This window comes from Poromitra crassiceps (assembly GCF_964638095.1).
Source record: "Poromitra crassiceps genome assembly, chromosome: 14".
In the NCBI taxonomy this organism is placed as follows: Eukaryota; Metazoa; Chordata; class Actinopteri; order Beryciformes; family Melamphaidae; genus Poromitra; species Poromitra crassiceps.
The window spans coordinates 27,270,616-27,296,313 of record NC_139633.1 but is presented as its reverse complement, the minus strand read 5'-3'; the positions used below and the strand labels follow the sequence as shown (position 1 = coordinate 27,296,313).

Below are 25,698 nucleotides of genomic sequence, written 5' to 3'. Positions count from 1 at the left end.
AACAAGGAGTGACCTTGGAAGGGTCAGGGACGTTTCAAACCAGATTCCACCACAGGCTCGTCAGGACCCACTGACCATATAATTTGGCCCCTTTTATGGCCCCTTAAACCTGCCTCCTTAAGTCGACCTCTTTTTAAAGTTACTCTCTAAAGCCCTCTGCAAACAATTATTTGATGCACTTTTTATATTTTGTATTATTATTATTATTATTATTATTATCACTACCTAATGTACACCATGTACTTTACTACCTAGCACCGCTGTACTGAAGTGTGATGAAATCAAACCCCTTTTTAACCCAATGTACTGTACACTGTATATTGCATTGTTGTCACTTTGTCTTTGTCCTTCATGCCGGTGTATGATTATGTTTTGTGCGGTGACTCTCCTTCAACTACTCCTATATGCCACTACCAAAGACACATTTCCATCTTATGCAAATTTAATGGACAATAAAGTTATCTTTAGTTTAGTTTAGTTTAGTTCATTTTGGTCAATTTCACAAGTACAGCTCAATACAGTTGTGATTAAAGAAAAGCAAGAAAACAAAATAAGAGAACAAACAATGATTGCTGGTTGGGTGTATACAAGCCTGAAAAGATCTGACCGAAAAGGAGTAGGCTGAAGCAAACGCTTATAGCGCCTACCCTTTTTACATTCATTCATTCATTTTTTTTTCTTTTTTTTTTCTTGATATATAATATTGATAATATTGATAGTAATGATAATAACAATAATAATGAATACTAAGCAAAATACAGGTATTCTATATACACATGAATTGTACTTACAAAGTGTCAAATATACAAACTAAATTTCTATATATCTATGAATGTAATAATATGTTTAAATATAATAATGTAATATAATATAAATATCAATCTTGAGTTTTATATTTGTTAATAATCTGATTTTTTAATTTTTTTTTAAATTTGTTGATTGTTTTACACATTCTTAATTCCTTTTCTAGTCCATTCCATAATTTAACTCCTTTAACTGTTATACATCTTTGCATTGCATTTGTTCTGGTTTTTGTTCTTGTAGTTGTGAACATGCAGATTCCTGATCTGAATCTGAATCTGAATTATGGTGTAACCGAGTGTGAAAACACATGGGAAACAATGCAAAACAGATAGAGTGAGCACTAACAAATTAAATGAATGAATGGATTGATTCATAAAATACAAGAGAAAATAATAAAAAAGTAGCATCGATAATGTTTTAGAAGAGATTTCACTGAGACAATGATGGCTCATCTAACATGGCTAACATCTAAAAAAAAAAAGAATCTTGACCAGCAGCAGTGTAACCTGCCACAGCCTCAAACTAGCCTATGCCTACTTCTGCACTAAGTACCTGGAATTCGTACAGTGACTTATTCTTATTATAATTTTCGGTGTAAAATATTAACGAGGATAATGAAAACACCACAGACGTATATTTAGGAACACTAGCTAAATAGTGTTTTAGGAGATACGTTGCACTTACCGTTGTCATTGTGAATGTTTCTCACGAGTTTAGAGGCTTGCAGGTGAGTGATCCAGGTACAGGTAGCCTAATTTAAAGGTGTCTTCTTTGTGTCTCTTCTAACAGTCTATATATGCTTGTGTCCACCCACAAAGGGTGTGTCTGTGTCTCTGTGTGTGTGTGTGTGTGTGTGTGTGTGTGTGTGTGTGTGTGTGTGTGTGTGTGTGTGTGTGTGTGTGTGTGTGTGTGTGTGTGTGTGTTAGAGAGAGCGAGAGAGCGAGAGAGAAAACAAGTGAAATAAGAAAAGAAGAAAGACTATAGGTCGAAACCTATATGGAGTTTTAACGTAGGTTCAGACAGGACGATCTTGATCCTCACCGGTTCCACAGTCACTGCACTTCTCCTGCTTGCTCACCCTGTTAACCTGTCAGCTTCCTGGTGATAATTGAATAATCAGTGGTTGCCTCCTAGTTTCCCATAAGCCAATAGCATAGCAACACATCACCTCATACACCTTTGCTCACCTGCACTTCTAGCCTATCACATTGTGGCACTCCCCTTTAGGCAGCCTATCACATGGTTGCTGTGTGCATAAATATGCTTTTCTGTGTCTCATTCAGTCTCTCTAAACCCTGCTGGCTGGTGCACACCCACCACCTCCCCGTCTCCGCCAAGTTCCTGATCCATCAGTCATTAAGAGGTTTCACCAGCACCAGTATCCTGACTCCACAGGGGGGTATAGACGGTTTTCACGGAATTGGGTTGCTATGGGAACAGTTTGAACCCTATCTTATTTCCTGTCAGCTATTGCATTAGCAAACATTGCAACAGGAAGTAAGCTAGGGGCAATTTTGAATGTTTATGTTGTCAAATTAAAAGCGTCTATAAATGGCTGTGCTGTTCGAGCTGACCCAGCTCGATCTCGATATCTCCCTGTGGTGTCAAGCTCCAAAGACTAACTAACTTTCTCATCATAATATTCTGTAAAGATCATTCATCATCATTATAATAAAATCATTGTTTATTCATCAAGTCTCCTGATTGAAATATATAGCTGCAGGCTATGGCCAGGCCTGTAAAGAAATTCCAATTGTTAAAGTGCTCAAATGATGGGAGGGTCTGTTTGTACATGTCTGTATTGTGCAGTCCTTTGGAACGGATGTGGGCCATCCCCCGCCGATAATTGCATCCCCACCATATTTTGGGGCTGTTTAACCCCCTAAAAAGACCCCCTAAAGTCATGTTTCAAGATGTGTATAAAATACTCTACTTTGAATAATAATTTGTCTGATGGTTTTTCCCACAAAAAAAGGTTAAATTATCTTGTTAAAATCCTTAAAATGACTTCCGCTCCTTCTCCCTCATTTAAAAATCCAAAGCAACCTATCAGGGTTATCTAGAACATAACTAGCCAATCACAGCATTCAGTGAGCTCTGAGAAACTTTGCACTTTCAGCAGACAATTGTGGAAACAGCGTTCTAGTCTCAAACTCTGCACAGACATCATTCTGCACAGTGAAGCTCAGACATCCAACTGTAGGAAGAAGAAGAACTGGTTTTTGACTTTAGGGGGTCTTTAAAAACAGGGATGCAAATCTCAGCAGGTACGAACCGCTGAGATTTGCATCCCCCTACATAAGCAGGGTTGAAATAGTTAGCTAGCATATTACCACCCGGTACCGATGGATGCCTTAGGTCTTATAGTTTCTTTTCGTCACCTTGCTAAACTAATGGCCTAAGTCATATTTTCAAGTTTTTCAGGAGACACAAAAAACTGAACCAAATAGAGAGTATATGATATTCCTTAATCATTTCACACAAAAAGGTTATGACAATATATGACTATTAACATACAAATAACGCTGTATGTCAAATCCTGTTGCATAAGTGGATTAAATGACTTAGGCCAATTTATGAACATGCCGTTGCATCTTAGGCAATTTTAAACCTGACTTAGGCAAAACACTGCACATCTTTTATTCCCACTTCTGTGACCACAAACAGTTTAAAACGCTAGTGGAGCACATAGATAGAGAATCAGGAGACAGAGGGCAGTTTGACTTTCATTTAATAAAGCAAACTCATCTTTACTGCGTCACTCTTAACAAATTGTAATTTAAACTTAAACTTAAATCCTTCTTAAATCAAACAATGTCAGTTAAATCAAACACTGAGGAGGCATGTGCCTCACTTCTTCCTCCAGCTCTTCTTTGCTGGGTCACTCTAAACAAATTGTAATTTAAACTTAAATCCTTCTTAAATCAAACAAATGTCAATTAAATCAAACACTGAGGAGGCATGTGCCTCTCCTCACTTCTTCCTCCAGCTCTTTGCTGGGTTTTAACACCTCTTCTTGAGGAAGCTTGATGCGGTAGAGGGATGCTTGTACTCAAGGAAAGCGCTCCCTGTGCCTCACCCAGCCCAGGCGCTCCCTGTGCCTCACCCATTCCTGGTGCCCCCCACACCGCCAGTCCCAGTGCCCCCGCGCCGCCAGTCCCGGTGCTCCCCGCATCGCCAGCCCTGGTGGGCCCCCTGGCGCCAGTCCTGGTGCCCCCTGCATCGCCTGTCCCGGTGCCCCCCGCACCGCCAGTCCTGGTGCCCCCCGCACTGCCAGTCCTGGTGCCCTCCGCATCGCCAGTTCCGGTGCCCCCCGCACCGCCAGTCCCGGTGGCCCCCTGGCTCCAGTTCCAGTGCCCCCCGCACCACCAGTCCCAGTGCCCCCCGCACTGCCAGTCCCGGTGCCTCCTGCACCACCAGTCCCACTGCCCCCCACACTGCCAGTTCCGGTGCCCCCCGCACCGCCAGTCCCAGTGCCCCCCGCACTGCCAGTTCCAGTGCCCCCCGCACCGCCAGTCCCGGTGGCCCCCCTGGCTCCAGTCCCAGTGCCCCCCGCACCGCCAGTCCCAGTGCCCCCCGCACTGCCAGTTCCAGTGCCCGCCGCACCGCCAGTCCCGGTGCCCCCCCTGGCTCCAGTCCCAGTGCCCCTGCACCATCAGTCCCAGTGCCCCCCGCACTGCCAGTCCCGGTGCTTCCTGCACCACCAGTCCCACTGCCCCCCACACTGCCAGTCCCAGTGCCCCCCGCACTGCCAGTTCCAGTGCCCCCCGCACCGCCAGTCCCACTGCCCCCCACACTGCCAGTCCCAGTGCCCCCCGCACTGCCAGTTCCAGTGCCCCCCGCACTGCCAGTCCCGGTGCCTCCTGCACCACCAGTCCCACTGCCCCCCACACTGCCAGTTCCGGTGCCCCCCGCACCACCAGTCCCAATGCCCCCCGCACTGCCAGTTCCAGTGCCCCCCGCACCGCCAGTCCCGGTGGCCCCCCTGGTTCCAGTCCCAGTGCCCCCCGCACCGCCAGTCCCAGTGCCCCCCGCACTGCCAGTTCCAGTGCCCGCCGCACCGCCAGTCCCGGTGCCCCCCCTGGCTCCAGTCCCAGTGCCCCTGCACCATCAGTCCCAGTGCCCCCCGCACTGCCAGTCCCGGTGCCTCCTGCACCACCAGTCCCACTGCCCCCCACACTGCCAGTCCCAGTGCCCCCCGCACTGCCAGTTCCAGTGCCCCCCTCACCGCCAGTCCCGGTGGCCCCCCTGGCTCCAGTCCCAGTGCCCCCCGCACCACCAGTCCCGGTGCCTCCTGCACCACCAGTCCCACTGCCCCCCACACTGCCAGTTCCGGTGCCCCCCGCACCGCCAGTCCCAGTGCCCCCCGCACTGCCAGTTCCAGTGCCCCCCGCACCGCCAGTCCCGGTGGCCCCCCTGGCTCCAGTCCCAGTGCCCCCCGCACCGCCAGTCCCAGTGCCCCCCGCACTGCCAGTTCCAGTGCCCGCCGCACCGCCAGTCCCGGTGGCCCCCCTGGCTCCAGTCCCAGTGCCCCCCGCACCACCAGTCCCAGTGCCCCCCGCACTGCCAGTTCCGGTGCCCCCTGCACTGCCAGTTCCGGTGCCCCCCGCACCGCCAGTCCCGGTGGCCCCCCTGGCTCCAGTCTTAGTGCCCCCCACACTGCCAGTCCCAGTGCCCCCTGCACCGTCAGTCCCGGTGGCCCCCCCAGCTACAGTCCCGGTGCCCCCTGCACCCCCTGCTCTGGTGGCCCCCGCACCTCCATCTGCTCCCTTGGCGCCCATCCCTCAGCACCAATCTTCCGTGGCTCCCATCCCTCGGCGCCACCCTCCAGAACAGTCCAGCCGGAGTCGACAATATCCGGGCCGGCCCCCTGAGTATACCTGCCGGCGTCACCAGCATCCAGGTCGGCCTCCGGAAAGGTCCTGTCTGTGGCGTCAGTGTCTGGGACATCATCCGGGGTTGCTCAACCTGTCTGCTCTGCCTCCAGATGCATTATTTGAAGCCTAAATCATCTGCTTGTACATCTGCATCTGCTTGTACATCATCATCAAGGGATCTGCTTTAAATAAACACCCTTGGCATATGTTCCTCTGGTCCTCTTCATTCTAATCGGTGTCCCACTTGCTGAGGCTACACCCGTAACCAACCCACTAGCAGTTTGTACATACAAAGAGCTTCATTTATGTTGAAGTATTTCTTTTTCCTTGATGCAGATGCCATTTTAAAAGCTTGTAAAATGGCCTAAGTCGCATTGTCTTGTGACTTAGGCAAAAATAAAATGGCCCAAGTCACAGTTAGATTGATTTAGTCACACTATTGATTTAGGCCATTCGAATATTGAGGTAAAAACAGCATTTTCTTTTCAATTAGGATGTTGGCCGTTTTACCAGAGGTGGGGAGCATCCTGAAGAGCTGACTTAGGCAAAAATATCATTTTCGGAAAAAAGTGACTTAGGCCATTAGTTTAGCAAGGTGACGTTTTGATAACAGGATCTCCACTGTAGCCCTTTGATTGCCCATGAAAATCGAGAGTGTTGGCAGACCACTCGCGGCCCACCTGCAGTACCTCCACGGCTCAGTAGTGGGCCGTGGCCCACAGTTTGGGGATCACTGATGGTTAGGCACAAATATGTGAAGATGCAAATCATCTTCACATATTTGAGACGGATGTTTGCTCAACACTATCATTCCTCATATCAATAAGGGCGGCCTCAGTACCTGTTACACAGGTTTGTAACCCTATAGTCGTTATATGATGCTGCCAGCATCGCCACAGGCTGCGGGTGAGCAGTTTGGTGTTGTGCGATGTATTGCCCACTCCCCTCCCCAGAGCATCAGGCAAGCGGAGACATGGCTTCACTCCATACCGCCCCTCAGACAGTCGAGCCCAGGCCTTCCTCTGGCCCGTCACTCTCGTCATCATCATCATGCTTTCCCCAGAGAATAACTGAGCCATTGTCCTCACACCACCAACACCACCACAGGCTGCCAGCGAGTGGTATGTCAGCCACTCCCCTGACCGTGAATGTGACCTAAATATGGGTCAAAACTATGTTTCGGTCCATTCTGCATGCTTCATCATCGTTACAACGTGGGGCATTTTAACATGGGTGTGAATGGGAACGACTCCCTTCCGGGTCCAGCCTCAAGTGGCCATTCGAGGAAATACAGCTTTCAGTATCGCTTCCTGCAGCTTCCTCCGCAAAACCCCCGAGCTAGCCCACTGCTTGCAAGCCAAGCTGAGATCCCGCCAAAGCGTGTAATTTAGACCCGCCGGTGTACTGTGTCAGTGTCATGTTTCGCCTCCGTCCAGTCCAGCGTGTCAGTGCGTGTACTTTTCACGCCTAGGCGAGCCAAAACCTGACAAACACGCTGCCCCCGGAGGCTCTTTTACACACTTTGGCTTGATTTGGCTGTTCTGTATCGTCTTAGAAATGTCACCTTTTGGCATGTTAACATGTCACATTTGGCGAGAGTTAACGCATCACAGCCAACAGGTTGCTCCATACGGTACGGTACGGGGTACGGTGGAGCAGTGGTAAGCGCTGTCGCCTCACAGCTCGAAGGTCCTGGGTTCGATTCCCACCTGGGACGCTGTGGGCGCTGGAGTTGTGACCCCCCCATATCTTCAGTGCCTACTGCCCAGGTGGGCTATCTCGTCGAAAGGGCCTTTCTGTGTGGAGTTTGCATGTTCTCCCCGTACCCCCCAGGGGGTTCCTCCGTACATAACCCCCCACTAAAAACATGCAGAAGATCGTCATCCGACCAGTGACGACAACATCTGAAGTTGGTCCAATGATGGTCCAATGAAGGTCCCCGGGCGCTGGAAAGAAATAGCGACCACTGTCCTGGCCTGCCCCCTGGAGGAAAGGACAAGCCTGGATGGGTCAAATGCAGAGGACATATTTCACCGGCCACCGTCAGCATGAGTGTGTGTTGTGGCCGCATGCATGTGTTGTAGTGTGTTCGTGTGACAATAAAGACGGGCTGCTGTCTGAAATCGTGTACAAACAGCTTTTAGGTGCATTGCCGCCACCCAAGTGTCTGTCACTTGTTGATATTATCTAGGACAGTAAAAAAATACATGCTCCACCGGTTCCTGTAGCCCACAATGTTCACATCCACCCATCACAAGTTGAAACCGTCCCCCACTGAAAGTTTAACTTAACCCATTGATACCTGATGCAGCATTTGTGTGTGTATCCCTTTAAGACCGCGAACCATCTTAAAGGGATACACACACAAATGAGGGATATACACGCAAATGCTGCATCAGGTATCAATGGGTTAATTGGCTCCGTCACTCTGGCTTACGTGTCATAGGCTACACGTGCCTGCCACCCGATCTGACTGTTGTCACCCCATTCAATCGGCGTTATCACCCCATTCATATCAGCCAGTATAGGGCCCTATTTAGCTGCTAGTGCTAGTAGGCGCAGAAGGTCGCTATCAGCGATTCGTTATCAGCCATAGGTTTCCATTTCACGTGTAAATCTTATTTTAACGCTTTTTCTTATTTAATTCTAACCCTAACCCTAACCCTGACCCTAACCTTGGCCCTAACCCTAAAATTGTTTTATTTGCCTAAATATAAAGTTGTTTGATAACAGCCATTGCAACCTACTAGCAGGTTTATCAGTGATAGGAATAGGGCTGATGAACCTACTGAGTCTATGGCCGGGTGACAACAGTCGGATCGCCGCCTGCAGGGTGCTTGTACTGTAATGAGTCCCTAGACGCCCACATCAGTAATTTATGCATGCACACATACAGTGATTTATGCACATCGGGGTCCCTTGATCAGATGCAACTGTCCTCATGAATATAACTGCCTTGATTCAAGGCTCCTCATTGGCCACAACCAGAAAATGCAGGTTACGTGTTAATTTTTGGTGTCATTTGAGTGGTGGAAGATGGGAAGATGGAAGGATGGATACAAGGATGGGTCAAAGGATGGCTCTGTGGTACAATCCAAAACAGTAATGTGTGACTTTGCAACAAGGCAAACAATACAATATAATCACCTAAACTACAACCAATGACCTAAACACTGTTCAGAATGTAGCACTAGACTAGGGATGAGCACTGCATCCAAACATCAAAACTCTGTTTTGGGGACAAGGCGAAAATGGTGAAATTCCAACATAGAACAGTAGCTATAAAAGTAGATAAAGAAATAAATGATTCCAAGAGAGAGTAATAAAGTATAGATGAGTTAATAAGCAATGATAACAAAAACAACATAACATTTTGATCAAGTGTCCGAAATAAAATAATCACCGCCACCGCCTACGTGTTATACTCCTTTCTGGAGTATTTAAATAGGCTATCAATAGAATCTGAGAAAATTAGTTTTCGTTATTTGGTTCCTTTTTATTTACTTAATTATGACTATTGTGTTTTATTGTTTGATAGCAATTCTTTAGTAGATACTGTAGATCTTTAGTCCACACTCCAGATCAGTCGGTGGCGATAATGCACCCGAAAGCTGTTTGCTAACTGCCAATAAAACCAAAAGGAGAGGAAGAAGAAGAAGAAGAAAACGAAGAAGAAGAAAAACAACAGGTGACTCGGCGGCAGCAGAAGAAGAAGAAGAAGAAGAAGAAGAAGAAGAAGAAGAAACAGATTGCGTGGGTCTGTCACGTGGTCTTTCACATGATGTCACCACGACCTGCACTTTAATCCATCCGCCCACTTACCGAGTTGACTTCCCGGTTGACTTGAGTTGATTGCTGTGATTGCTCTCTGTGATATCGGCTAGCTGGGACAGCCTTCAGTCACGGTGACTCAGCAGAAAGCAGAATAACCAGCGCCTTGCTGCCTCCGGGTTTGTCACTTGACTGCTGCCTGTCGTCCACAGTGCAACTTCAGACTCCAGTCGACGTCCTCTGATCCACCGCCAGTAAGTTCCACAGCTGCAGCAAAACTCGATTCTTTGCAGTAGGCCTTATCATGCAGTGAATATAGCAAATTATTAAATGTGCGTTACTTATGCATACTGAAAACATTGCTTTAATGTTGCCAGGCGGCGCGTTTTAGCTTTATATTGTGTGTGTGTGTGTGTGTGTGTGTCCTAAATGGGATCATTCTCATGTTATTTGTTTCTTTGTGATTTGTCTCTCCTCAGTGCCTCCATACACCATCACCTACTTCGCAGTCAGAGGTGAGTGAAAAAGACAGCCCTATATCCTGAATGATAGAATATTTTTGTAATTAGATTTTTTTTTTTTTTTTTTTTGTAAAAAAAAATTAACCAGTCAAAACATAAAACCTCTTCGAATGCAGCCAGTCAGCAGGGGTGTAAAACACTGCATTTCCCCCGGGGGCAGTGTGCCATGCCATGTGTGTGTGCGCCATGGTACGTGTCCACTTGGGCATGCATTTCCATGTTTCCCATTCATTGTGCATGTTGCATGCAAGCCCCCAGGATTCAATAGCGCTGGGCTGTGAAGCCATTTGAACATGGTGGCGAAGCTCTGTATTGCAAGTCACGTGACGCTCAAAAGTATAAAACGACTCTTTTAATTATCAAAAAAAAAATTATGGGTAATTTTTTCTTCAGAAGCCACTAAGAGCCGTATACGGGTGTATTTTCTTCTTTTAATACATCCATGGGTGGGAGACGTCATGGAACACGTCATGGCACACATGCGCACTTCACCTTGGGCCGCATGGTCAGGAAGAAAAAACCTCCCCATGATGGCTTCATGCGCCAGTGAGCAGCCTCCGTCCGAATGAGTTGAACTAGCCCAATACAGCCTTATGGCACAATGGAATCGCATTGGCATTCAACAAACATGACAATGATTTGCTAAGAAGTCTACGTTAAGTGCCCGCTACTAACGTCACACATATGAATGACTCCTGTCCCGTATTAAATAATTCAAGACAACTCATGGCCAGATGCATTTCCTCCCCCCAGTCCAAAATGTGCTGCAAAGAAAGCAGGTATTTTGTATGCGTTGCTGCAAAGGCAAAAGTAAAGAAAGGGAACTGCATATATCGACCTCTGCCTCTGCAAAAACCAGTGTATCCAGAATAAACCAACATGTAATCTTTTGTTCTGACCGTCTATTCAGTTCCACTGAGGTGTGCAAACAGCCACACCTACAGTAATACAACTATACGGTCATATTACTGACATGATGTTAGGTGATTTATTATACTGGGCCCTTTCAGTCGATTCACTGAGTCGGTACAACATATGGGATTCAAGTTCAAGTTCAAGTAGTTTATTAATGTCCCAAAGGGCAAATTGGATTACAGCAGGCATAGAGGCTTGAAACATAAAAACATAGAAGTGCAATAACCATACGTACAATGACATAAATAAACAGGATATAACAACATTTAGACATAAGATGAGCCAATATAAATGAGCATACGTCTGGTGCGGCTGATAAAATAAAATAAAACGACACTAATAACTTAAGAACGGGATGAGCCAGCAGCTGATACGGCCGATAAAACAGTATAAAAACAAATTAAAAAACAAATAAAAAAAACATAAGAAGAGCTAAGAACATAAAAGAGCCGACTGCTGGTACAGCAGATTGATGAAACGTTAGTTCCTCAGTCATCTTTTCCTTCCTCCAGCAGCATTCACTGCTCGGATGGAGGAAGGGACAAAGGAATATTTGTACCTGTTTTTTTTGGTGGTCCATGGGACACACAAGCGAAGGCCGGATGGCAGTAGCCTATAATCTGAACTGAGTGGGTGGGCACTGTCTGAGCGGATGGACAGAGCTTTTTTGAGCATCTGTCTGTTATAGCTAAGGTCAAGGCTCTCCAGTTGGATGCCGGCTACTTTAGAAGCTGTTTTCACAATTCTCCAGAGGGAGTTTTTATCCTTGATACAGAGGTTACCGTACCAACAGATGAAGGAAAAGCAGATAACAGATTCAATATAAGCACTGTAAAACAGTTTCATCAGGCTCTTGTCTACTTGGAACTTGGCTAGTTTCCTCAAGCAGTAAAGGCGTTGCTGGCCCTTCTTGCACAGCATGTCGGTGTTTAAATCAAATTTCAGTTTGTCATCAATAATTGTGCCCAGATATTTGTAGTTGGTTACAATGGGATATATTGGATATTATGCCTAACTGAAGTCACACCTTGATGGCAGATGACCAAATTAGGGATGGGCATTTCTAGCAAAAACACGAATCAAAATTTGCGTGAAATATTCAACCATTATTCGTCCAGCTGCATCTGATCTTGGCGAGTAGTTTATATTCTGGTTTTCATGGCCATCAAGTGCCACATAAACCCCCATGTTAGAACTAAGTGGAGTATTGCTTTGAATTCAAAAGATAATCTGACTACCCCATGGCATGGGTCATTCTATCTGACTAAAGGTCCTTACACATCGGGAGCGTTTTTTTCGTGCGATTAATTCGCACGTCAATAATATTTTCCGAACCTATATCAGTCAATGCAACCGTGCATACCAACGGCAAAGTTTCACTGAGCGTTATTGCGGTGTTTATTTTTTCGAACCACGGTCGATTTTTCAGAAGTTCGCTTCCGACGTGTACACATCTGTGGCTGTGATTGACAGGTGGGTCAAAACTCGCATCGCAATTTCGTGCCGTATATTCGCAGCGCTCTTGATGTGTAAGGACCTTAACCCATGGCATGGGTCATTCTGGACGTGCCAGTCATATCCCTGTGTTTCCCACAGGATTTGCAGTTGTTGTGGTGTGCAAATTTGTGTCCGTGCCCCGCGTGTGTGCACCTGCTGGTGTTGAGGTAGGGGGTTGGGATATTTTGTTTATTTTATTGTCCCCCCCCTCATTCCGGTGCGCCTGCAGAAGGATTTGCTAGATGAGGGACAAGCACTGTTAAATGATGAAATGGCGTTTCCTTGAGTGGCAATACTGTTTTGTATTGTATTGTCCTGTATGTGAACGATCGCTAATAAAGTTGTAAAAAAAACATGGCTGTGTGTCTGCCCCGTCTTCCCCTCTCACAACAAGTACGTCAGCGGATACGTACGCGGCCCAAGGCGCAATGGCCAATCACACGCTCTCGTGCTGGTCATGCCGCAGAGTCACATTTTCGAGGAGCTGCACGCCCCCATCCCCCGAGCTGCGCCAGCAGGCCGGCCAGCTGCGGCGCACCCCTCGATTTCGCGGAAGCATAAATCCGCTTTAGGTTGATGTAGATCCTCTATGCCAGATGCTAAGTCAGTGATGGCCCTGTAAATGAAGCAAGCTAACGCTGCGTCTGTCCCAGGCCGCTGTGGAGCCACCAGGATCATGCTGTCTGACCAGGGCCAGGACTGGAAGGAGGTCGGGGTCAGCTTTGACGACTGGGCCAAAGGAGACGTGAAAGCCGCATGTGTGAGTTGATCGTAGCCTCTTTGTATTTGTTCTTTTATTCTGTTAAGTCTGCTTGATTCATATGTGATTCATAATTTCGGCTTCTTTGAATTCAGTTGAGTGAAATACCTAATCTTCTGCATTTACTCCAGGTCTTCGGCCAGTTGCCCAAGTTTGAAGATGGAGATTTGGTCTTGTACCAGTCTAATGCCATTCTGAGACACCTGGGGCGCAATCACGGTAATTTCTCCTATAATATTCCTCTCAAATTGTTGCACCTGTCGCGGCTCGGTCAGTATCCACATATTGAAGCACTGAGATGTTCCTGCAGGTCTACTAGAAGAGGAGTGTCATTTGGAAACCATATGAATCTCAATCAAATTCAATTTATGAGGGAATAGAGAGCCAAAGTCCCTCCCCACCCCCCCCCCCCCACCCCACCCCGTCAGACCCTTAGCACACCAGAGTCTTAAAAAAATATGAATGGTGGTGAACAGAGGGAGAGGTTACTTTTTAATTTTTTATTGTTATGCCACGGGGTACACATGATGTTTGTCAATTTAAAAGATAACTTTGCAAGTCAAGAAAGTTTGTGGTAAAACTGTGGTACTACAAGTTATAAATTATAAAGACTACACGCAACCAGTCGCATAAGTGACGTCTCTCCCGCCAGGCCATGTTGTTGGTGTGATGTATATTGAGATGTAGTCGATTGAGCTATTTCATACAAAATAAACATTACGTCTGTTTCAGGACAAACTGCGACTTACTTGCATAGTTATCTTTTAAATTGACAAACTTTACATGTGGACCTCATGGCGCAATTCAAATAGGATAAATAAAAATTGCGTCTCTCACCATTCACCACCATTCATATTAAAAAAAAAAAAAAAATCAAAATGAGTGGCCGCCAAAGGGTGGGGAAATTTGTGGACCGACCAACAGAGGGAGCAGTAATAGAGCTGCTGGTTGCACCTATCCAAACAGCACTCTGTGCAGCAGTGGGGATGACGGGCACTGCACAGTAACTCCCAAATGCGCCATCGCCCCGCCCACCGGGTACCTTCTCAGACCCGGGAGTGTACGCATACACAGGCCAGACAGACCCCAGACCTACTCCTTAAAAAATAAAAGACTTGATCTTTTTATTTTTTAAATCGGTGTAGGTATATGATATTCTATGCTTGTGTGCATTAGTGTCTTTAGGGTGAATGTTTGTATGATTCATGACCGATGTTGACAGACAATTCCCCCCAACATTGATCACATTCCCGGGGTTGATCTGGCTAGTTAATCGGCTAGCTATGCTACTAGCTAACGTTAGCTAGCAACTCGTCCATCCTGTCCCTACCCGCGCTAGTATGAGCTCCATGGTCGGCCTCTTGAGACCCAGGACAGCCCCCTCACCCCACCCACCTTCCATGAATCTGCCCAACTGCATACCCACTATTAGCACACCTCCCCAGGCTACACACAGACCCCCGCCCCGCCAGGACCTTGTCCTCCAGGGACCTACGTTACCCACTGGCCGGACCTTGCTGGCCCAGTGGCCCACACTGAAGCACCGCTCCCAGGGTACAAACAGCCATCCGTCCCCCGGGAGGTATCAAACGTTAGCTTGCGTGCTAACATCAGTGTTTGGCCGTCTGTACGCGTACACTTCCGGCCTGTATGCGTACACTCCCTGGTCTGAGAACGTACAGGGTGGGCGGGGCGATGGTGCTCCGGCGCTGCATTTGGATGATATTGCCCAAATGGGGAACATTTTGTGGAGCACTCAGCCGATTGACGGACAGACCGAGCTGTGGAGCTGCTGGTCACAGCTACAAAGTTCCACTTCCTCTCAAGAGCAAATATTGTACATCCTAAAGTAGCTGCAAGAAACCTGAATCAGCAACATCACAGACACGCCTGTACACGCCTAACCGAATATACTCGTAGCTGCAAGAAACCTGAATCACAGGCACGTCTGTACACGCCTAACCGAATATACTCGTAAAGTAGCAGTTCACCCCAAAACGTCTGTTGTGATATCTATATCTCTATCTAATCTATCTATCTATCTATCTATCTATCTATCTATCTATAATCTGCCTGTCTTCCTATCCAGGAGCCTATGGGAAGGACTCCCGGGAGGCCGCCCTCATTGATATGATGACTGACGGTGTTGAGGACATTCGTCTCAATTATGTGAAGATGATTTACAGAGAATATGTAAGTCTGAATGATTCACAAACTGTGTGCCGCGGCCCATTAGTGGGCCGTGGAGGTACTGCAGGTGGGCTGCGAGTGGTCTGCCAACACTCTCGATTTTTGCGGACAATCAAGTGGCTGTAGCAGGGTCACTTTTAAAGCTACAGTGGAGATCCTGTTATCAGAAGAAACTTGAAGACCTAAGGCATCCATTGGTAGGCTACTGGGTGGTAATATGCTAGCTTGTCGGCAAGGGGGCTAAATAACGCTCCAAACATAGGTTACATTTTGGCGATGGAAAACTATTTCAAAGGCGTCCCTTGACCTCTCCGCTCAATTTATCCGAATGAAAATTGGTTTAATGGGTAACCACGAGTCTCCCCTTTACAGATAAGCTAGCATTTTTCACAGCCTAGCATTAATAGCTTGTGGGTTGATTTCTTCTGTTGTTGCTCATCACATTTTGTCTCAACAAATGTGTTATGCATGCAAATACTTCTGATGAGTGAGGGGGGAGAAAATGTTGACAATCTGCTTTTGGGTATTTTGCCAAAATACACACGTTTTTTGTATGTGGATGGATTATTAATTTCCCTTGTGCCCAAATTCACATGCTCTGTTAATGAAATAAAAAATATATAATATAAAAAAGCATATAGGGAAACGCATCATCTTAGCCTTGTGTGTTGATCAGAGTTGTGATTAAAGGGTGGGTGTCAAAGTGGGCCGTGGCATTCTTAAGTTCGGGGACCTCTGACCTAACGTACCGTAAATTTCGGACTATAAGCCGCGGCTTTTTCCCCGTTTTTTGGCCCTGCGGCTTATATAACGGTGCGGCTTATCTATGGATTTAAAAAAAAAATCTCTTTTTTAGCACTCTTTCTAACTATAAATCCACTTCTGTTTTAATTTCCTCTCTTGCCCTCTTTTCACCACACCGCGGACACTGTGTGCACTGTAAAAAAAAACACAGGTGGTGTTGTGTTATGTTGTTTTGTTGAAATGTTAATAAATGGGAGCTTCCTCAAACAGCCATCTCTTTCCCGACAATCCCCTCTGTGCATGAACCCTTACATATGGTAATTAAACATTCAAACACAATTAAAAAAACAAAAAAAAACAAAAAAAAAAAACATTAAAACACCTGCGGCTTATAGTCCGGTGCGGCTTATATATGTAACAAACAGGCAATTTTGCTGCTGCGGCTTATACTCCGGTGCGGCTTATAGTGCGGAAATTACGCATAGAATCTGTTACAAAAACTGCATCCCATCCCGCATATTCCTTCTGCAACTAGCACTCTATGCTCAAAACATCCTAGTCTGCTCATACTCATAATAAAAGCATATATGATTTATCTTATTATGTGCCACAATGAGTATCTTTGTGACTGACTATGCCGTCTCTTTAAACAGGACACCGGCAAAGACGCATACATTACTGGTCTGCCCGACCACTTGTCCAAATTTGAAGCAGTGATGGCCAAGAACAACACTGGCTTTCTGGTTGGCGACAAGGTAAACAGACTGCTAGTGTTTGGAAAAATGTCACCTCTATGCATGTTGTAGTTTACGGATTAGACATTCAGTTCAGTACATTTGTTCTTTTGTTCAAAGGCATACTGATGAGGATAAAGTTATCCAAAGATTATCTTTTGTGTGTGTGTGTGTGTGTGTGTGTGTGTGTGTGTGTGTGTGCGCGCGCGCGCGTGTGGCCAGCCTTCTGCCAGGATTTTCTCATTTCTGAATGTTGGTGACATTTCTGTTGTGGTGTTAATTGAGAATAAACGGTCTATCTTCAGCAGATGACTTGCCACTCACTGTAGGCCCTTTTCACAAACAGGCTCAGCCTCTCATCATTTCCAGCAATGTTAAAAGCGAGCTTTCTGTCGCCCAGCTATCTGTGATCACATCTGTGTGTGTTTCAACATCTATTATATATATTTCAACGCCTATTAATTTATTTTTTTAATTATGGGTCACAGAATGCTAACTGGCAAACAAAGGCTAATAGTACTTTCTGTAGTGTTAGCATCTTAGGGCCTTTGATCATGTGACAGAAAGTTGACTGTTTAACATTGCTGGCAATGTGAGAACCGAGCTATACGCCCTGCAGAACTACAGCAGCCATGTTTTTGAAAGGGGGCCATTTTGAATTGGTTGAACTCATCCCAGTCCTGTTGGAGATGAAAATGTTCTGGTGTTCATATGGTGTCTTCTGTCTTGGTCAGGTTTCGTTTGCGGACTACAGCCTGTTTGAAGTTCTGCTCAACCACTTGGTCCTGAGTCCATCCTGCCTGGACACCTTCCCCAGCCTCAAGGGCTTTGTGGAAAAGATGTCGGCACGCCCCAAAATCAAGGCCTTCCTCGACTCCGACGCTTATAAGAAACTCCCCATCAACGGCAACGGCAAGCAGTGAATCCCTACAAATGAGCTAATTCATGATGGAGTCCTGACGTTGTCTGCTTAATGTCTTTGTCTATGTTAACGTTTGCACTTTTTTAATTGTGTAGCCAGTGGTTCCCAGTCTTTTCCAACTCAGGGCCCACTTTAAAATCCAACACTCACTAACACAGCGTCTGAAACATTATTTGGCGGCACACATGCAATGTCTCCACAGACCACCAGAGGGCCACGGCCCATAGGTTGGGAATCACTGGACAAAATGGTCATTCCTTTTTGATAACCTACTTTATTACATTAGTGCACTTATAAAGACTTGTATAGATTTATAGAATCAATAAAGGGACGAAGTACAATGAAATTGTCTGTTCACTGGTCTTATTTGCATAAACCACGTCTTGCAGAAACTTGTGCATTACCTCCGCCAAGGAGGTTATATGTTTTTCAGTGCCGTTTGTCTTTTAGCAGGATTACGGAAAAAACTTTACAAAGCAGCTTTGGTTTTTAATATGAAAGCCCTTTATTTTCCAAGAGTAGCCGAGCTTTTCATATACACTTCAATATATTATATCTACCAGATAAAAAAGAGGTAGCTGTCCAATGTGGTTGCAGGAAATTCCCCAGGTGTTGAAGGTAGCAAAATGAGACATCCGAGGCACTCTGAATTATATTACAAATCCTTTATTCTAGCAGGGATACCTTGTATCTATATATGCCCCACCCCTTTTTACTCTGCTAACATATTGATGTCTTGACCCAATGCAGCACTCCCATTTGTATCTTTATATTATATCTACCATTTTGGTGCAATAGGTTTTTATATTCGTATACATGACATGTAATGTAGGAATGTGTGGAAGTTTTCTTACATTCTTCTATAAAACCTTGTCTTTACCTTCCACTACATCCCTGATTATCAGCTCAAAATCAGATATTTCAGGGCCACAACTTTGAGAGGTATGGCTTTGCTTTGGATTGATCTGATTCGAGCCTTTCTTTAAAAGGAGGTTCTGGCAGCGTTCACAACAGGAACTTGAGGAATTTGCAACACATGATTGTCACGTTACTCACTGGAATAAATCTCACTTTCACAGGTTGTGAGCAAAGGAACTGTTGAACATTTGTGATTATGTTAATACAGATAGACTATAATAGCGCTATTCAAAAAGTATAAAGTCACATGAACATGATATGATCAATCCTGATCAGTTCTTTTTTATTGGGTTTGAGAAGATGACCACCCCTTTTCAAGCTTCACTGGATGAACTGGATGATGCACAGTGAAGCTGAACAAGATAGAAAATATAAAGTAGCATACAATAACATCACACTGAACAGACGTTTCATTTGGTTACTTAAGATTACAGCTAAAACGCAATGTTGCTAGCCAGGCTACAAAGTTGCCTGTGTACAGTGACTTTTATGATGCCTTCATGTACTGTCAGAAATACCTACATGCATCTAATGACTGGGAAAGTACTTCGGATTTGTTATGCTATATACAGTCCATGTGCTATACAAGTTGAGGATATGTGCAGAGCCGTATCAACAATTGATTGTAAATGTAGTGTTTACTGCTTTTTGTGTGATTTACAACCGAATTGCACTTCAATGTGATTCAAGTCCTATTTACGACTTTCCATGAAAGCAGGAGCTTACGAGGACGACATGAAGGCAACATTAAACTTTTACCATCTTTGTACTACGCATCTCGTCAACTCATAAATCTTGTATAAAAGTCATAATTTCAGCAGACTTCGTATTTACTACTACTTTCTTTGTTGGCTCGTTCAGGAGTGTATTGTGTCTTTAAAAGTTTGACAACCCTTGAAGGCTGCACCGCGGCGCGTTCCCTCCTTCCCTCCCGCTCAGCCCACATGACAGCATCCTCTTTCTGGATTGGTGCTTTTGAAAGACTACAACGGGATCTGGTTGGTTGGTTTTGAACTGCTGTGTGCGCCGCGGCCAATTCAAAACTAAAGACTCCATCATTCCAGCTGCAGGCAGCTAGAGAGTAGAAACGGCATAGAAAACACAACACTACAGTCGGGTAAATATGACTTTCTTTTTGTTTTGTTTTACTGGTTGTAATAATGTCAGTTGCACATACTTTGCAAACATTGGCAATCCAACTCTGAGTCTGAGCGGAAAGCGGACTAGATATCACCAGGAGCATGGGAAGCTACTGTAGCTAGTTAGCATTAAGCTAACGTTATCGGGGGACAGGAAACAAACGGCTCGCTAACGTTACTCCGTGAAACGTCGTTAGGCAGGTTATGTCGCTTTGCTTTTTAGCGATATTAGCGACAAACTGCAAAACTACGTAAAATGTTCACATTATAAGCCAAATGCCGTATCACTCAAGCGAATTCTTTAACGGTAAACCATGAATTGAAGTTACTGTGGCCTGTAAGATAACGTTAACTAAAGTTAGTCGTGACATGACATGTTTTCTTTCTGTTTCAGGGTATCAATGGAAGACTACTTGAAAATAGAGAAAATTGGAGAGGGTAACGTTACGTCCTAATGTGTTTTTGCCTGATCTTAAACTTATTATCAACATTCTTTAGCTAATGTCATTATAGCCATGTACAGAATTATAATCCCTTTCCATGCTTTACAAAACTGTATGTTATTTGCATTTAATTCAGCATGTTTAGAGACATTTACTAATCTGTCACACACTGGCTAGATTTCCACAGAAAATAACCCAAATTGCCCAATAACCCCCATCTTTGTATCATGGACTAAATATGGATGCATTATAAACTGGGGGGCACATGCTTGTTGCTGGTGTGTTTTGCAGGCACCTATGGGGTGGTGTATAAGGGCAAACACAAGGCCACTGGTCAGATTGTAGCCATGAAGAAGATCCGTCTGGAGAGCGAGGAGGAGGGGGTTCCCAGCACCGCCATCAGAGAGATCTCTCTGCTTAAAGAGCTTCAGCATCCCAACGTCGTACGGTGCGTTCACTGTCTGTGTAATAGCCGTGTTAGAGACGGGGTGTCTGCAGGTCCTGGAATGTCTGAAAATGTTTTAAGGTGCAATGTGGTGAGTTTTTCTACTGCCCTGTGGCACAAAATGACCATAATCTGTGACAGGTTTTAATGGTCTGTGAGCTTCTGCTAGTTCTCATTGTAACAGTAATTAACCTTGATCCGTGTCTCAATCTCAAACCTTTGAATTTGAGGAATTTGCACATGGAAAGTCATTAAAGTCCTTGAATTTGATGTTTAAGAAGGTGTGGGAACCCTGTGTACTTTTCCACCTCTTGATGAACTGGTAGTGAAAGTCAGAATTCCCCTCTGAAGAGAATTAGTGCATTGCACCAGATGCCCAGCCCAGGGTGCAGCATCATAATCCCAGAGTGTGATGTGTGTCTGTGTGTGTCCCAGGCTCCTGGATGTACTGATGCAGGACTCTAGGCTTTACCTCATCTTCGAGTTCCTGTCCATGGACCTGAAGAAATACCTGGACACCATCCCATCTGGACAGTATATGGACCCTATGCTGGTCAAGGTAAACTGTGTATCTATGTGTAACGAATCTGTCCTCTGCACAGTTTGTGTTATGGGTCCTTTGCTAGTTTTGGATGTTCACAGACTTTTTTACATGTAAAAAACACTTCCTGGAGCACGTTTTGTGAGGAGAAACTGATGTTAGCATAGCAGCTGCTAGCTCAGTAATCAGCTGGTTATAGCTCTTATATCAGACAATACAGTGTTGTGGAACAAGCAAAGGCTTACCAAATATTTCCAATAATGTACATGTCATGTCCAGTATAGCTCATGCTCCCTTTATGATTGCTGTCACAGTAATGTAAATTCACTGATTCCAACGTCCTATTTCTCCACCGGCACATCTTCATAAATTTTTGTTTCCTATGGGAAACAGCCAGCGTCTGTCATCGCGATTGGTCGGCTGGAAACAAGTGATTCACGTCACCCGGCGCTGTTGAACGTTTCTCAACTTTTGAAAGCGCTCCGCTCGGACCAAACCAACTCCGGCTGCAGCGCTTTTTCAGGAGCGGCCGCCGGCCACCTTTGTGCGCTTTGGCGGCCGCTTCCCGTTTCTTTTGTGTACAGCCCCTGACTGTCTATTGAATAAACACAGTCTAAAATAGACTCTATTCTATGATTACCATAGATTATGTTTTATGTATTTCAAAGAAAATTCCAGCCTAAAACACGGTGCAGTTTGGATTTATCGATCCGTTTTGTGGTTGCTGTATTTTCCTTATTCCTATAAAATGCCTTTTATTGTGCAATTAAGATGTACTGCTTCTTTTAAATAATGAATCAAGAAACATCGCCTAGAAAGGGAAAGACTAAAAATCATCAATTTATCTGGTGGTTTGTGTTTCTTTTTTGTCCCTCAACTATTCATTTAAGTTCCTTTCTTATTCTGCTTATAATAACTTTGATTAGTTATGTGAAATCAGAATTTGGCTGGTTTTGACAGCTTTATTTCTTTATTTAAGCTTTTCTAAATTTTAATTCCTGGGAACATTTAACAAGGTCTTTGGCTTTCAGCAACCTCCAGAAAACTGCGTAGGGGCTTTTGTCTCCTCTTTGATCGCTAGTGTGTTTGCATCCCTCATCCGTCTATCTCTCTTCCTCTAATCCTTTAGAGCTACCTCTACCAGATCTTGGAAGGCATTCAGTTCTGTCATTGTCGCCGAGTCCTCCACCGAGACCTGAAACCCCAGAACCTCTTGATTGACAACAAGGGAGTCATCAAACTGGCAGACTTTGGCTTAGCTCGGGCCTTTGGCGTTCCCGTCAGGGTCTACACCCATGAGGTGAGGAGCCGCTCCACATCACCTTCAGGGATTCATGGTTATGGAGAGCCTGGTCAGACACGCCTCTCTGGGAATTTTATAAAGTCACTGACGAAGTAGTCGAATATGAGTAACAATTTAATCTTTCCCCCGTGCGAACACTCAGACTGGCTTCACAGATAGTTTCTCATTTGAAGGAGTGACGTCAAATTTGGAATGCAGTCCACTTCATAGGGATGCTGAATCTGAACTGCCGTCTAATACTTGTCAATGAAATAGTCAAACTCACTGTAAATTTCTCTCTTGGTTTGGGTCGTTGGTAAGTTGAGACCTTGCTATTTATTATCTAATGTAATGTTATTACACGGCTTTGAATACGCGATTCTGATAGGTCAATTGCAGCATTCTGTTATTTGTGAATAGCAGACTGCCGCTATAACAGACTGTTGTGAGGACCACGTTAAATCACATCAATCTGGCTTGCTGTACATTATCCTTACTCATGTTATCCTGTTTCCATTACTGTCAACTCTGCATAGTCAATCCACCTGACGCAGTGAGTGAGTATCAATGACTAAAAGCACAGGTATTGTTTGGAGCAGCAGCTTATAACTTTACTTCAGTTGATGTGTTGTGTGTATGTGTGTGTAAAGTTTAAACACTGTTTGTGACTGTGCTTTCACATGGTACTTTCGTACTTTATTATTCAGTCCTAGCAGAGGGTCATAACAGTGTGTTTGTGTGCCCAGGTTGTAACCCTATGGTATCGAGCTCCTGAGGTCCTCCTGGGCGCCGCCCGATATTCAACACCCGTCGACGTCTGGAGCATCGGGACGATCTTCGCCGAGCTCGCTACCAAAAAACCTTTGTTCCACGGAGACTCCGAGATAGACCAGCTTTTCAGGATCTTCAGGTACAAAAACGCACGTTTGTGTCATTGTGTGTGCGCACACGGATTCATTAGTAATATGAGATTTTTGGATCCAGTGCGGATAATTGCAAAATTAAATCTCAGCTAAACAATATATCTGCCAATGTTTTTACCAAGACTGGTCTAACGCCCGGGACACACCTACTGCGTGAGCATGGCGGAACCTGTTGGTTTCCATTTTGGCGCCCATGTTAACGGGTTAGAGCAGCCGCATAGCCTGCGTGAGCACTGAGCACCGCGGCTCATTTAGAGATTCGGCAGGATTCTTGCCTATTGTGACCGTGCACACAGTTCACAGCACAAATAGACAGCAGCTCGGCTCTAGACAGTAGCGGCTCGGCTCTGGCTTGGTACAGCTGGAGCACCGCTGCAGCAGCAACACTGTGGACACAACAGGCGTCCCAAGCCGCAGCACGTCGAGGTAGCCGTTACGCACAGGTACTAGAGGTAGGTGGTGTGTCCTGGGCATAAGTGTTGCGCAGGAATGCAAAATACATAATATATCGGTCCAAAATGGCCAAACTTATCCTGTAAAGGTATACTATGCAGGAATTGTCTGTTGCCGTTTGTGTAAACACGGCATTCAAAGTTGGCGAGAGAGAGAGAGCGGTGGTCAAGCGAGCTAGAGAGTGAATGAAGAGAGCGCCGCTGGTGAGAACGCCAGTAGATCGGGGGAATAATAATAATAATTATATTATAATAATTATTTTCTGATTCTTCCTAAACTAAATCTTAATTGTACCCTGTCCTGTCTATATGAACCACTCATTGTACAAGTATGTAGGTTAGTAACGACTGACCTCATCCACATTAAAAAGTACTTGGTCTAATGGGAGCTCTGTCAGTTGCACTTTGCGCTTTAGTGTATCAGTTCACCATCTGTAAAATGTAATTTATAGTCCTAATCTACCAGCAGACTGGCTGGGGGTCATTTTAAATCCTGACTGTAACCTGGTATCTCTTTCTCCCTGGTTACAAGACTTTTACCGTTTAGAACTGCTTAACCTCACTAGTGCATCCTTCCCCCTTTTTAATCCACCTGCTTTTTCTTTCCAGGGCTCTGGGAACTCCCAACAATGATGTGTGGCCTGAAGTTGAGACCCTACCTGACTATAAAAACACCTTCCCTAAATGGAAGTGTGTCAGCCTGTCCTCCATGGTGAAACACCTGGATAAGAATGGCTTGGACCTACTGGCTGTAAGGACAAATATTTGTCTTCTTCTTTTGTCTTAAGTTTGCTTTATTATGGCTTATTGTAAATGGACCTGGATTGTGTGTCACTCAGATGTCATCAATGTAGAGCACAACACTTTAAAATTGATACCAGACAAAAATGATGCATTCCTGTTGCCTAGATTTTTTTTCCTCTTTTTTGAAAATACCTTACATTAAAAAAAAAGTCAACTAAATGAATGCACTGGGAACACTGTATCTAAAATGCAATGTTCAAGAAAGTCTTTTGAGGGGCACGGTGTGTAGAGGTCTATTCCCTCGCCACCAACACGAGAGGCCGCAGGTTCACGCTACAGCTTGGTCGGGCGATGCATAATTACTGCAGGGATGATGTATTTTTGTAGTCGGGACGGTGGAAGTCCCAGACATGTTGAATCTTCAGGGAAAAAGTGAATCACTTTTATGATTTTTGAAGTTTTCTGAAAATCACATTGAAAAAGATCACATTTACATTTCAAAAGTCATAAAAGTGATTGACGTTTGTGAAGATCATCCTGCTGAACACAAATTACCACTCCCATAAACTTTGATTAACCACAGACCTTATTTTATGCATTTAAGTGAAATCCCAATTATAAAACCCCATTCACTTTTCCCCTGAAGATCCAACATGCTACTTCTGGACACCAATCAGCTTTTGCTGCAAAGCATTGGCCATTTGGACCTTGAGTGACATTTTGTTTCCCCTCTTTCCTGCCTGGTGTAGAAAACGCTGATCTACAACCCTCCCAAAAGGATCTCTGCACGTCAGGCGATGGCTCACCCTTACTTTGACGACCTGGACAAATCCATCCTGCCTGCCAGCACCATCAACATAATATGAAACGCATACAGAGAAAACGATCCCATTTGTATCTATGTTAAATAATTATTTTGTTCAAGGTTCAAGGTTCTCTTACAGAGAAAACAGTTCTATTTGTACCTATGTTAAATAATTATTCTGTAAATACTTCTGTGTGGAAAAGTAGTACAATGTTTTGTCTTTCAAATGAGTTTTCATAACTTTTCAAGTTTGTCTTTCAACTATTTTCAA

The 25,698-nt window shown here is 45.0% G+C and overlaps 2 protein-coding genes across 2 annotated transcripts; both read left to right on the top strand.

The window, feature by feature from the left end:
- Positions 1-9,509: 9,509 nt before the first annotated feature.
- Positions 9,510-18,075, top strand: LOC310788890 (glutathione S-transferase P-like). The gene is made up of 7 exons (XM_083650469.1): positions 9,510-9,706; positions 9,932-9,967; positions 13,039-13,145; positions 13,277-13,364; positions 15,235-15,338; positions 16,733-16,834; positions 17,548-18,075. Coding segments are annotated over exons 1-7 (627 nt in total). The 5' UTR covers positions 9,510-9,705; the 3' UTR covers positions 17,737-18,075.
- Positions 18,076-19,684: 1,609 nt separating this feature from the next.
- On the top strand, positions 19,685-25,698 carry cdk1 (cyclin dependent kinase 1). The gene is made up of 8 exons (XM_083650893.1): positions 19,685-19,770; positions 20,187-20,230; positions 20,527-20,683; positions 21,116-21,239; positions 22,351-22,521; positions 23,250-23,413; positions 24,488-24,629; positions 25,372-25,698. Exons 2-8 carry the CDS (start codon positions 20,194-20,196, stop codon positions 25,486-25,488), a joined length of 912 nt encoding a protein of 303 aa, XP_083507019.1. The 5' UTR covers positions 19,685-19,770; positions 20,187-20,193; the 3' UTR covers positions 25,489-25,698.